The 14,678-nt window shown below is 32.8% G+C and overlaps 1 protein-coding gene across 1 annotated transcript in view; it reads right to left on the bottom strand.

The window, feature by feature from the left end:
* LOC134699998 (protein Mpv17-like) overlaps nucleotides 1-14,454 on the bottom strand; it is a 29,127-nt gene extending 14,673 nt beyond the window's left edge. The window contains exon 1 of the mRNA XM_063561399.1: nucleotides 14,238-14,454. Within this exon, the coding sequence (XP_063417469.1) occupies nucleotides 14,238-14,310 (73 nt within the window). The 5' untranslated portion in view covers nucleotides 14,311-14,454. The remainder of the gene's footprint in view (nucleotides 1-14,237) is intronic.
* Nucleotides 14,455-14,678: the final 224 nt, after the last annotated feature.

Here is a 14,678-nt window from a genome sequence, read left to right on the forward strand (position 1 = left end):
ATCTAACATTGTTGGGTTGATGTTTAGACGAGTTGTATATATATATATGTTCGAATCCCAGCGAGGGTTATATATACAACTCGTCTAAACATCAACCCAACAATGTTAGATCTGTAAATTTGCTTTCGCAAATTTTTGGTTCTTCCCTCGCCGGGATTCGAACCCATGCTACTGTGATATCGTGACACCAAATCGCCTGCACTGCAGCCGTCCCGCTAGACCACACGACCACCTGGGCTCTAAAAAAAAAGAGCTTTCGGTGGCCATATGTTACCTTTCCACGTCAGTTTTAATCTAGCGGCGTACTACAGTACATGATATATAAGGCATGAAGATGTTATTGTTACAGATCAGCTAAATTATCTATAGTAAAGGATCCTACAAATTAATGTAAGATACAGTCACAGAAAATAATTATATATATATATATATATATACGAGTCTAAATTGAAAACTACGTTCAAACCTATGACTGCATATATATATATATATCCATTGAATATATAAGAGGATATATATATATATAATAATTTTAAATATTACAGTGGTTATAGAATCCAAAGTTTTATTTTCAATATTTATAAAATTACGTTTCCATTGACATGTGAATGCAGGCGCGGATCCAGGTTGAGGGTTCGGGGGTTGGACCCCCCCTTTTTTTGGCCGATCAATGCATTTGAATGGGGACATGTAGTTGGAACCCCCCTGCTTTTGTCCCGGGTTAGGAACTCCTCCTTTTTAAAATGACTGGATCCGCCCCTGGGGCCTGGACTAAATATCAAATGTGGGAACTGGTAATTCTAGAGATTACAGACCTAATTAGGAAAAGTATTAAGAATGCAAACTCATCTATTAAATTGTTGGCATGACATGTATACATGTACATGTATGATCATTGAAGAGATGAATTCATGGTGTCCCTTGATCATGTTTGTCTGACATCTTAATCTAAAATGCATATTGCTTTGTACTTTATACACTCATTGACATTATATATCAGGTTACGTAAGCTCTACTGGTGAATTGTATAATTCATGCATCAGCATACAAGTTTTGGATGTCTAACCAAATCAATAAAATGTGTAATAACACTTAGGAAAATATCATGGCAATATCACAAAGCCAACAACTATTGCTGACTCAGGTGTACTCAGCCTTATAACTTAAAGTACATCTTTTATATTTAATACCTAGCTTTGAATCAATAATTTTATATAGTTTCAATTTAAGAAACCTATATATTCAACCATGCAAACAGGTTCAATTTGTATCATAGTTATGATATCAATTTACACTGTCAGGACTGTTAGGATTAGAAAATTAATTAGAAATTTAATCTTAAAAGAAAATAAATTTAAGTACCATATACCATGTATAGTATATAATACAGGCATAAAAAGTATTCTACCGTACGCCCCCACTTTCAAAAACCCTGGATCCACTCCAGAACTATTTAATGAAATAAATAATATTCAGTGCTACAAAAATGCTACATGTATCAATTATATATGATATTGAGAGTAAAATGGATTAGTTAAACAAAGACATTTAAACATGTTAAAGCGTTTAGTTTAATGGAAAACTAAAATGACACGATTCAGCATCACTATAGCTATTTGCAAAAATTTAATACATTAATAATTAAAAATCAAACTAGCTAGTTGCCAAGCAAACTCCATCTATAATTCTGTGAGCTGCAGAGACATAAAAGAAATAATCATTAGAATTACAATACCTGTAGAAATAGCACATGTTGACATGGGATGTCGAAAGTAGGCATGTGAATAAATTCTCAAAGCTACGGCCATCACAAATAAACTAAATTCTCTCCTTTTTTAAAATCTGTGGAAAATTTCCATTTATCCTGCCATGGTTTAAATACGTGTGATTCAGCAACCGTAAATAATTCATTCATTCATGACTTTAAACTCGCTCAAGTCAATAAAATATATTTGCTTATTATTATATCACTATAGTGCAGTTAGAGAGTCGTTACTTTTCTACATTAAGGTATTGAATGGTGAATTTAATGTAAAATACATATTTTGGCAATCTTCCATTAATTCTGGTTACTGATTCAATTTAATATTCATTTTTATTTAATTATCCTTGCACATGTACTTATATAATGACGTCTTACTTAAACTTGTATAAATAACAACAATTGCACTTGTTAACATGACGTAGACGTGGTAAACCACATTGAAGTAATATATAAGCTACATTTTATATTTTAGACTTAAATTGCCAAATGCAAAAAAACAAAAACAAACCTAAAATTGTATAAGGCCTAACTTAATATATCTTTTTATTCCCCAATCCCGACCCTGTCAAACCAGGTGTTGGTAGGTAGGTATGAAAATAATTCTATTTTTCCAAAAAGCTTGAACAATTATTGTACAATCCTGCAAGTCAGGAAATATTGGAAATGAACAAAATAATATTTAACTTAGTTTTGATATTAAAATTTAATGAGTAGCACTGTTTTTGCAGGGTCGGTCAGGATTGGGGAAACAAACAATATTTTATCTTAGGCCTAATGATTGACTGTCGTTTTAACGCCACTTTCAGCACTATTATGCTATTTCAATTTTTGTATTTCGGGGAGGTCAATATTTATTGATGGAGGAAGCTTGAATATTCATGGAGAACCACCAGCCTTTAGTAGAAAAACTACCAATCCTTGTAAATTAAGGTTGGAATCAAGCACAACTGCCACATACTGGATTCAAACTCACAATCTCAATGTTGACAGGATACAGTAAGTTTGACCACTGGACCACAGAGGCCACCAGAACTTATGCATGCATAATTTTGGGGCTCTTTATAGCTTGTTGTTCGGTGTGAGCCAAGGCTCCGTGTTGAAGGCCGTACTTTAACCTATAATGGTTTACTTTTTAAATTGTTATTTGGATGGAGAGTTGTCTCATTGGCACTCACACCACATCTTCCTATATCTATAGACATTTAGAATTAATCAGCTACCTCATCCCAGGTACATAAGAATTTTTAAATACCTCTTTTCAAACTATGCAAAAAGAAGTTATAAATACAAATTCATTGATGAAAAATTAGCTAGATCATCCATATAAATTTGTTTATGGGAGAAATTATTTAATACATCAAAAAAAAAAAAAAAGGACATGTACATAATGTAATAGCTTGCTTGCCATATAATTGATTTATGGTGCAAAATCATTCTAGTCCAAATAATTATATCCAAATTGTGCTGATTTTGAAGCCAAGAAAGTACTCTTTATGACGAGATTTTTTTTAATATATAATGGTTACTACATATACATGTATAATAATTATTTGGATTAAAAACATACATGACATATTTTGGATTATAAAATCAAATATTTTTTTGTAAGTTTAAAGTTAGGCCACACCAATTTGATTCCTTGTTTGACGGACCCACCCGCATCTTCTTCTTTGGTATGTATAATCCACCACTATATTGGTGCACCCCATAAATGGGTAAATGTTCATTAATGATATATGTATAGTCACATTAAAGGGATTATCTTATCAATACTATTTACATAGAAATTCAATATAAACATTTGGGTTAAGAGCCTTAGAATATGTACACCCTTGATGTCTCCGAGTTTAAAGTCAATGTTCTGAGTTTATATTCACTAATCTGAGTTTATTATCACAGTTCTAAGTTTGACAATCAATGTTCAGAGTTTATGATCAATGATCTTCCACAGTGTAGGGAGAAGCACATTTTTCGTGAGCAATCCTCTATTTTAGTGAGAGTCTTTTCACTACATGATAATATTTTCTGTTTTATCAAAACACTAGGGTCAAGAATCAACTGTGTTAATAGACCAAAATCTCCAACCAGACTATTCCATGAGCACGTATTTGGATTACTTATGCTGTTTATTATCACTTCCAATTCTTCTATATATGATTTTCTATATCTAAATAGAGCGTTGCATTTTAAAATGAAATGAACTATATCCTCATCTTCATATTGACAAAGTGGACAAACAGAGCTAACTTCATGTTGATTAAATTTACTTGTGTTGGACTGGAGAACGTAAGTTCCTGTAATTAGACGAGCTTTTATACCACCACGGCGGACATCTTTAATATTGCTTTCAATTGAAGACCAGAGTTTATGAACAGTTCCAATTTTCAAACTTGATAGATCACAGTACGACAGGGTAGATTTATTTTGACAATCAAGTAGTAATTTTTGAGTCCAGAATTTATCAATTGCTAGTTTCACATTCTTTTTCCATAATAATTTACACGGTGGATTAATAACCATTTTAGCCGCACTGGGAAGATCGTATTGCACTAGAAGTTTATCTATGTAGGTAAACCAACTGTCTGAAGTTTCTGATTTTGTTGAAATCTGTCTTCTAAGAATTTTGTTTAAAGTTAAGTTTTCACTTCGAATAATACATCCCAAAAGGTTCAATTGTCTAATATGGAGCTCAGCCGTGACAGGTCTAACACCAAGAAGCAGATAAGTAATGCCTTTAACTGATCTATTTGGTAAACACTGGATTTTACGCAGGAAATTAATGTAAAATTTTTCTAGAGCATTAAGATGATATTGCTTTAGAACAAATGTTTCCAAGCCATATAGAAGTCTTGGAAGAACATAAGTTATGAACAGTTTCATGCATGTGGTTGGTGGTAAGCCATTAGTTCCATGAAAACCAGTACCAGTGAGACTGTACAGAGTTTTTGTAGCACACGAAATACGGTCATCTATATTTATTGATACCTCATTTTTTTCTGATCTAATTATACCCAAATGGGTGGTTGTTTTAGACACTGAGACTTCATTGTCACCTAATTTCCAGTCTGAAAACGTAGTATTTGATCGCTTAGGTGGAATTTTCATAAGTATAGTGCTTTTCTCGGGATGTATTACATATTTCTCACGGTTTGCATATGAATTAGCTACATTCAACATCAATTGGAGATCTGTTGCAGAGTTGGCAACTAGAGCAATATCGTCAGCAACAGTCGGACATCCAATATAGGTTGTTCCAATATGCATTCCTAGTCTATTGCGTTCTAATGTTTTTAGAAGGTCATTTATGTAGGTCTTGTATAGACCTGTGGACAAAATGCCTCCTTGTCGCACTCCTTGTTTAATGGGAAAATTTTCACTAAGACGACCACACCATTTTACTCTTGAAGTTAAATTTGTATACCACGTGTCAATAACATTCCATATTTTACAACAGATTCCATTCAAAAACAGTTTACATTTTAAAGACGGATGATCGACAACGTCGAATGCTCTTTGAGAGTCTAAAAACGCTATAAATAATGGAAGGTTGAATTCCTTTGCTTCTACGATGCATTCGTTGATCAGTAGCGCTGCCAGTAATATTGAGATATGTTTGGTGAAGCCAAATTGTAATGAAGACTGGTCTAAAGGTAACCGATCTTCAATTCTGTCTAGAATGACATGTTCGAAAACTTTTCCTATTGTGTATGAAACAGTAATGCCTCTATAACTACCAAAATCAGTAGCGTCTTTCCCTTTTTTGTGAACAGGTGTAATGATTCCTGATAAAAATTGTAAAGGTATATAGCAGTGTTCAATTATGGCATTAAACAGTACAGACAGTACGTTAAAAATAGTAGAACTTGCAAGTTTAAGGTGCTCAGCACAAATTCCGTATTCATCACTTGATTTGTTGTTATTGAGTTTATAAATAGCAGATTTTACTTCATCAGGCGTAATAGGTGAAAAAGTATCCTTATTTTCAAGGACAATTTTACGAATAAGCTCCAAGTTAAATTGAGTATTTTCATGATAATCAGAGTCAAATTGATCTAGTTGTTTTGGTACAGCAAGGTCTTCATAGAATCTTGCAAAACCTTTACTTTGTTTGTCAAGATCAAGAATAAGTTGGCCTTCATTCATGAAGCCTTGTGGTTTTGAAATAGTATTAGTTAATCCTCTTCTTATCAATTTATAAAAGTTTGTGGACATGCCAGATTCAACTATTTGGTTATAGAATTGTTTCCTTTCACATGCCATGTCCTGTCGCTGTTGTGACCTAATGCGTCTTTTGATAGATCTACGTTCTTCAATAATTGGGTGATTCACAGTTGGTCTTCCATATTGAATCCAATTTTTGTGGATTAGATTGCCTTTCACAAGTAATTGTTTTAGTGCTGGACTAGCCTTCCATTTTGGTCCCTTCAGACGAATTTTCTTAGATGGTACAGCAATTTTGGCAGCTGCAAGTATATTACCATTAAGCTGGTCAATAAATGTCTTTATTTGATCTGGTCTTTCAATGATGGGTATCTGTGAGTTAGACAGAGTGCTTTGATATGCATCAATATCACAGTCTTTCCATAGATTACGTCTTCTTTCAGGAGGTTTAATAGATTTTGCACAAGTCAAGCTTAACGTGGCTTTTATTTTGCCCACAACTGGTACATGACTAGACGTATTTGTTGGATGTTGGTGACATATTTCAAGTTCAAGAAGATTGTCAACAGTATGACTGAAAATATAATCGATCTGAGATGATCCTTTACCATGCTGATACGTTGGTGCAGTTCCCATGTTTGCAAGAGTACCTAGTTTGTGTTTATCTATAAAAGATCTAAAACGTCTATCTGAATCGTTACGTCGAGAAAGTAACATTGTTGCGTTCATATCACCTACGAGAATAATTTGGTGTGAATCACAATACTTCTGTATGATGATTTCAAGCAAGTCAAGATTGTCTTGATACTTAACGGCTGTATCAGAATATCCAGATGTAGGAAGGTAGCAATTTATCAAACAAATCCTTTTTGGAGAGCTGTTAATTTCTACTGCAATAATACGCTCATTACCGTCCTTTAAGGTTTTTACATAGCTATCAAACTTGGAGTTCCAGCAAATCATAACTCCACCATTACCACGTGAACGCACAGAGTGTACTTTCGGGAAGTTACAGTCACTTGATCTTATAGCATAATTAAAATGTTTAAGAAATTTTGTAGCCTCTTGTTGTTCATATTGCCACAACCAATGCTCTTGTAGACAGATAAAATCATTAAAAGGTAAAATTTCCTCCAAATAAGGAGCATTGCCTCGAATGCCTTCTATATTAAAAGTTAAAAGTTTAAAATGGTCAATCGCGTCCCTCGATTGCACGGTTACATCTCCCGAATGTCCGGTTCTGTCATTCCTTTGTCTAGAAAAGGATCTGAACATTGACTATCAATGAATTTGGTTTCATTAGATGGTACCACTATGTTTTCAATGACTTTGGTTTCACTAGATTGTAATAAGGTATTGTTAACTTCACTATGATTGTTGATGTTAGGTTTGTTATTCGCTTGAATTAATTTAGATGATGAAGATGGAGAGTCATCTCTTTTGTTTTGACTATATATTCTTGAAACTGATTCACCGTATGATGGAGGATGTGTTCTCTTTGTGTGTGATGGGCCTCTACGAGTGTTAGAGTTGGCCTGAGCATTACTAAGGTTACGATTAGAATAATGACCAGTGGGTGGTTTAGTTACATGATGCGAATTTCTTTGATGAAGAGATTGACTTGAGTCGGTATGTACTTGATTTATAGATTGAGCAGACTGAGTGATGTTTGACGAGACATGAGCATTGTGAAACGGATGAGACGGAGTAAACGAATTGTGTCCTGGATGAGCGAGATTAATTCCATGTTGATAAATCGGGTTTACCGGAATATGCATATTTGGAACCTGTCTAAAAGGAGCGGTAAAGCTGTTTCCATGATGAAAGTATGAATGAGGATGTACATTATGCTGAAAATGAGTTTGAATTGGAAAAGCTGGAGCATACGGATTTTGAACTGTTGAAAATGGAGTATGTGGATTTTTCATCATAGTGTTCTGAAGATTATCAATTCTAGAGTTCAGATTTGAGAAGGCAAGCATGTGTTGGTAGTCCATGAGAGTAGCAAGCTTCTTTTCTATATTGTCCATGTTTTCCTTGTACCCAGAATTGGGAAGTCCATTCATGTTGTTTTGATTGTTCGTAAAAGTTTGTGTACTTGTATACTCATTACTGGGTTTTGCAGATTTTAGCAAATTTATAGTTCTCTCTTGATCATTAATTTTCTGCTCAAGTTCTATGATAAAAGATCTAAGATTATCATTCTCTAACATTAATTTATTTGGAGCTTTCTTCTTGCTTTTAATTGGTGATATGATAGATGATATTGCACCTGATGATACTGAGGTTGTATTTGTTGTATTACAACTGGAAGTTGATTGTATTTGATGAAAAGTAGAAGTCAGACATGCAGTACTAAAATTTGAACTAGTTATTGTTGGAATAACATATGGCACAGAGTTAGCAACTGATATAGATGACTTAAGAACACTAGAAGATGAAGATGTAGATATGCTTGATATAACGCCACTTGAAGGTAAGTTTATGTTAGCTGAAGACGGTATAGAAGGTATCGGTTCATCTGTTGGTATACACAAAGTCTCAATTGTACTAGTAGTGTTTGTATGTAAAAGGTCATTACAACATAACGGGCATGTGAATGGTGCTATTGATGGTATTTTGTCCACCTTAGATTTGTTTAGTTGAACACATGAGTAATGAAACCATTCAAGGCAAGTGTCACAGTTAATTGTGTCATCATTTGCAACTTCAGAGCAAATTGGACATTGAGATGTTGTATCTATGTGTGCCATATTAACTGAGGCCGACGTATTTGTACTAAGACTATCTGTTATGGCGAGAGTCTGTCTCTCAGAACTTTTATTGAGGTGATTCTCAGAAATAGTTTCTATCTTTGAGTTAACAATCATACCTTTAACACTATTGTTGATGATATCAATATTATCTGAGTGTTGATGTAAATATTCAAGAATTGGAGTAAAAAAGTTGTCTACAAAATATCGTACTCCATTGCCATTGGCCACTATTGATGATGTAGAGTTATAAAGATTGACAGTAAATTTAAGTTGTTTATTTGTCGAATTACTACTTCCCTTTGTTAGGGTGACTTTGATTGTCTGGAATACTATAGTGTTAACTTGGTCTACATTGTTTTGAACAGAGAAGCCTAGTGACGGAAAGTCTGAGCATGACATTGTGTCAAGTTTATCAAATAGTTGGACTTTCAGTATTTCATATGCAGCAGTACTAAGTTCAGCTCTGAAGTTATTGTTAGACTTCATGGCAAAAGTTACCATATTTCTATCGCAAGAATCTTCTTTCTTATTCATTGCTTTTTCTGGGCCCATAACATATGGTTTAACTTTAATTGTGGTATCAGTAGGTTGTTTGTGTTGGCGAATTCTTGCCGAGATTCGAACTCCTACTTTTTCCATTGACATGATGTAACCACTTTGGAATAATAATTGTTCAGTATTCTAAGTGTTCTTGGTTAGTTAAATACTAACTGGATACCACAATATTAAAAATAACTCAGAGAGACATCGAGGACAACATTGGATAAGATATATTTAAAATGTAAAAACAAAAAATAAACTTTTTACAAGATGGCGGCGAGGACTAAAAAAGTGTGTTAAGTGATAAAAGACGATTTAAAAATATATACACGCTTTAAAATGGATAAAAAGTGTGGTGAGAGTGACTATACATAAGTGTTCAATCAGTAGACTGTGATGTGACTTAAAACTTTGCGATTAAAAAGATAAAATTGGTGCTCAGGTGATTCGTCCTTCCTTCTACGCCGGTAATCGAATTTTTCGTATCTGTCTATTTTTTTCACAACAGATTTTTTTTTATTATTTTCATATTTCCGCTTGCCGCATCCGAAAATGTAATCATGTACATTTCCTGCACCGTTTTTGTTGTTAACATTATAAAAAGATGTCAACATTTGTTTTTAAAATCACAGTCTAACATGTATATATATAATGATTTCAAACATAAAAGCACCCCACCACACTGTGTAAATATCTATGGAATATTTGTATCAGCATAAAACCTATTTATCCAAAGTGGAGTGCTCCGATATAAATTTATAACAGCGAAATACCTGTAAAGAACAAAAAATTGGTTTCTTTCCCTCTTACTTATATTCCCTATAAAAAAATGTTCGTTGTTAGAATAAAGTACAAAGTCAAAGAACTTCTGAAGGATTTGCCTTCAACTGCAATTATATTGTATGCTGCCTGGCGAGAAAAGAAAAATTATTCATAGCTGCTGCATGTTTATGCACCTGCCCTGCTTGAATCAGGGGCCTGTTGTTCAGCAGTTATGGTTTGTTGATGTTGTTCATTGGTATTTTCCTGTTTGGACATATAAATTAGATCGTTGTGTACGCTAATAATTTTGGGGTCCTTTATTAGCTTGCTGTTTGGTCTGTATCAAAGCCCTGTGTAAAAGGCTGTACTTTGACCTGTGTTTGTTATTAGCAGGTTGAGAACAACCCTCCCTCAGACAAGGGGTCATTTTACTGATGTAGAAAAGAAAATAGAAATACCAAGGATTTGTATAGTTTTTCTTTACAAAACCTTTAATTTTGAAAACTTAGAATTTGGTTATAAATCAAAAAGAGGAGAGTTACATCATATTTTAAACAACCTTTACTAAAAGAGGGGTCCACTTATTTTGAATAATATTAAACTGTTTAAGTAAATGTGTCAATTTAACATGGTTAAAGTCCAGGAATATTACAAAATTCTTGGACATGTTTTGACCATTTAATACCAAATAGATATATAGTTCTTTGAGACAATATGAGCCCTTTTGTACAAACAAATATATTATAACTTATATTGATCCCTCATAAAACATGTAAAAGGGATATTTTTAACATTAAGGGGTTGCCCCCCAACCTGATTATTTTTCCTATGTGCATACAGTGGCGTAGCTGGGTAATTTTTACGTGTACGCCCGAACCTTGGCGAGGAATATGAGGGATGCCAACCACTCAATGTTAAAGCAATTGCTGGTAGTGGGTTCGAAAGGGACGAAGCCCCCGAAAGCTATCGAGAAAAAGATACCATATGATTCCTGTCAGTAAAAAATCATTGGTAGCAACATACTTTTGAATCTAAATCTGTTTTGGTTAAAAATTTTAATATGTTAACTTATTCATCGTGTTAAACTGGAAGCTAGACTTATGGTCATTGGTTTTAGAGAAAACGTCCAAACCAATATTACTTTTAAATAAGTTTAAACTTTGAAGGGTGCCGTGAGTGAGCACGCAATCGACAAAAACACGAGAAAAAAAAATATTTCGAAAAGGTGCAATGTGAAAAAAATCTGGAAAACCTAGGCTTTCTTCCCACAGAAAGTGAATCACTTTATCATTCCTTTAAAGGGATTTTTAAAAAAATGTAAAATTTTCTTTTCTTATTTTTTCTTGGTTTAGAATATTTTACAACAATCTTTCAAGGTTTATAGATTGAGCATGTAAAACAATTAAATGCGTAAAGAAGAGTTCCGCTATCTGTCTATCAGAAAAGAACAGAAAAATAAACGAAAACAAAAGCTTTAAAAATTTTAGCCACACACATTTGTCATAGAAAAATCTTCTTCGGCATTTTAATAAAATTCGATGAAGGTTCGAAAAGTAGTTAATGTTATTCAGAAATAACTGCGACCACTTATTATTACAGAAATAAATACATTTTGTCCTTAAAATGCGGGAAAATTAAAGATATAGTTGCATCATTATATTGCCCTGAAACACTCTTTTGATCATTAACAGTTTCTGTCCAACTTTCGGAAAATTTCACGGCGAGTCATTCAAGAGAATAACATTCGGAACCTAAATATTGACGCCACTTTGTCTCGCTCTTGGACATAAATCATAGGCTCGACAAAAATACAAACAGCATATCGAATCTGAGCAGATAGTGAATTGCTTTATATATAAGAAAAGTACGTCGAATTCAAAGTAGATACAGACTTTTTCAAAAGATTTGAACAAATATATTAATTGATCTATTTGAGTAAATTTAGTCCTTTTTTATTAAAAATTACAATCCATTGAAAAAAGAAGCACAGTTTTTCTTAATTTTATGTCGATTATTTGTTTTATTTTTAAAATGCAAGTGTACGCCCGGGCGTTTTGACGTAAACGTAGCTACGCGCATGGCATAATGTTACATACGATCTTGTGTGAAAATAAATGCCCAATGACTTGACAAAATCAATTTCAAATTTGACCGACATTTAAACACACTACGTTTCCCATTAATGATGTAAAGTTCCCATTAATGATGTAAAGGGTCCTTGGAAAATTCAATCGAAATTACGTCTCTTATCATGGTGCCGATGTTCGTTGGATTGATTTTGCTTCAGCAGTAAATATTACTGGATATTTTAAGTGAATAAAGATAATTAAATGAAAAATGCATGTTAATATACCGTTACACTTGGAATGTACAAAGTTGGTAACTTTGTCACAATTTATAATTCTTTTTTTCTATTCATGTTCTGCAAACACTTTTCAGAAACGCAATAAACCTGTCAAAGGAAAAGTAAACTTTTACCAGGCATGACTTGAAAGGAAGTACTTTATTGATTTTAGCCCACTAAAGTAGGTTAAAATGTGGAAACCATGTAGATTGTGTACAGGTCACAAATATCACATGGTGCCTATTTTAAAGAATTAATTCAAAGTTAAAAGTTTTTCTCTTTACTGGATTTAAAGAATTTTACATTGCCAATGATTTGGAATAAATTTTATATAACTGGAATTTCAAAACCAAATATAAATATATTTTTTTGGCCAAAACATCAAGATACAACGATTATAGTATCCTGTATCAATGAAGAAAATATGGGAAATTCTGAATAAATTGTACTAATTGTTTTCAAAACAAGCACATATTTAGGAGTTTTATAATACTGTTACATTTAAGATGGATTTTAAGAGAAAGTATACTGTTCAGATTATTTTAAGCAGATTTTGCAATAAAATAAAACTAAAAAATGCTTTCGGTTTCTTATGGTTTCCTGTCACTTTTAAAAAAAACTTTAATATAACATTGAAAATAGATTTTAAATATTAACATGAAGCAAGTAACACTAGTAATGGTGTTTATTTATGCCTTTTGAATTATATTGTGCAAAATAAAGAAAATAAACTAAAGATTGGTTTCCTGTCGTGAATATGAATCAAAATGTATTAAAACTCAATTGTTCCATTCATACTATTTTAACACCAACACAACCCACAAAATAAAAGTTAAAATTTTAGAACTTATAAAAAAGGATACAAAAAGAAACCAAAGGCCGAATACCAAATTATTTCAATTTTTTTTCTAGGGAAGAGTAGCATACACTTGTATGTTGATAAAAATAATGGCATCTTTAGATGTAGTTACAACTTTTCTTACAGTAATTCACAATTTTATCACTTTTCTATAGTTATAGGAAAAGAGCCCAATAGCAAATTATGGTCCATATGCAAAACCTTTTGTAAAAAAATTGCAGACTATCTACCAATCCCCCTCATTCCCCACCCATTATTAAAAGTTTATAAGCCACTTATCAACTTAAAAACTGCTTTATCACTGACTTCTTTTTGCATTTAATTTACATGCAACCTCAATCATGATAATTGTACATGTATCATGAAGCAGTAACATTTCTAGTGTTCATAGCATTACCATAAATAAGTGAGTGCATTTATTTTCAATTTAGAAAAATATCTATGCACCTAACTGGACTAACGTAAGGGTACCCAAATTGCACCGAGTACCCAAATTGCACCTATTTAGAAAAAAATAGCAACAAAAATCTTACAAGATTTCCTAGAGACTAATCAATTTGTATTTTTATGATTTGATACTATGCACGTCTTTCAACATAGGTAAACATATTTAGATATACACAAAACGTTCACAGTTTTTATCAACAGATGGACTGTTTACTGAAAAAGCAAAATGTATGAAAACATCATGCGACGTCATCAAAACGTCATCTTTTTACAGAATCATGGATAGTTTGGAGGTTGATTCAAACCCATTTTTCAATGACTCAATATGGATTAAAATTTAAATTGGTGTATCTATACAATCAAGAAGGATAGGGCTACAAAATAAACACAGTATTGACATTTTTTTCTTCATCATAAAAAAACGTAGGTGAAAAAACTGTCAAAATAGGTGCAATTTGGGTACCGTCACGTTAAACATAAAAACAGTGGCAAAAAAAGTTTTGGTATAAGCTGTGAACATGACAAAAAACAGAAAATTATAGTCACGAAATGTGACATCGACCTAAATAATGAACTGTTAATATTTAGCTCCATCACAATTACCTGTTGTACATGCACTTGTTCGTAAAGGATGTTTCTCAACAGCACGCATGTACAATTTCAAAATCTGTGCCATTATGTAATTTCAGTTCTTTTCACTGATTGTCATTGAATATATTCCGATTGTTAAATCACGTGGGAGACATATTGTCTTGGTCTGGTTCTACAAGTTAAAAGAAATGACACAGGAGGAACGAACGTCAGAAATTTATAAACCAGGGCCCAGATAAAATTCTAAAAGCTTTCTCAAATCCCGAAAAGCATAGTTATTTTTACGGAAAAGCTATTGGACGGATATTTATATATAGATTAGTGAATGAACCCGAAATAAAAATCAATTTAGTAATTTAAAGATGGTCTTTATGAGATTATTTCTTTTCTGGGATTACGCTACAGTATCATTCAAAATCATATTTTTCAAAACTTTTAACACTGTATGGTGGA

This window comes from Mytilus trossulus, unplaced genomic scaffold (genome assembly GCF_036588685.1).
Source record: "Mytilus trossulus isolate FHL-02 unplaced genomic scaffold, PNRI_Mtr1.1.1.hap1 h1tg000103l__unscaffolded, whole genome shotgun sequence".
Taxonomy (NCBI): domain Eukaryota; kingdom Metazoa; phylum Mollusca; class Bivalvia; order Mytilida; family Mytilidae; genus Mytilus; species Mytilus trossulus.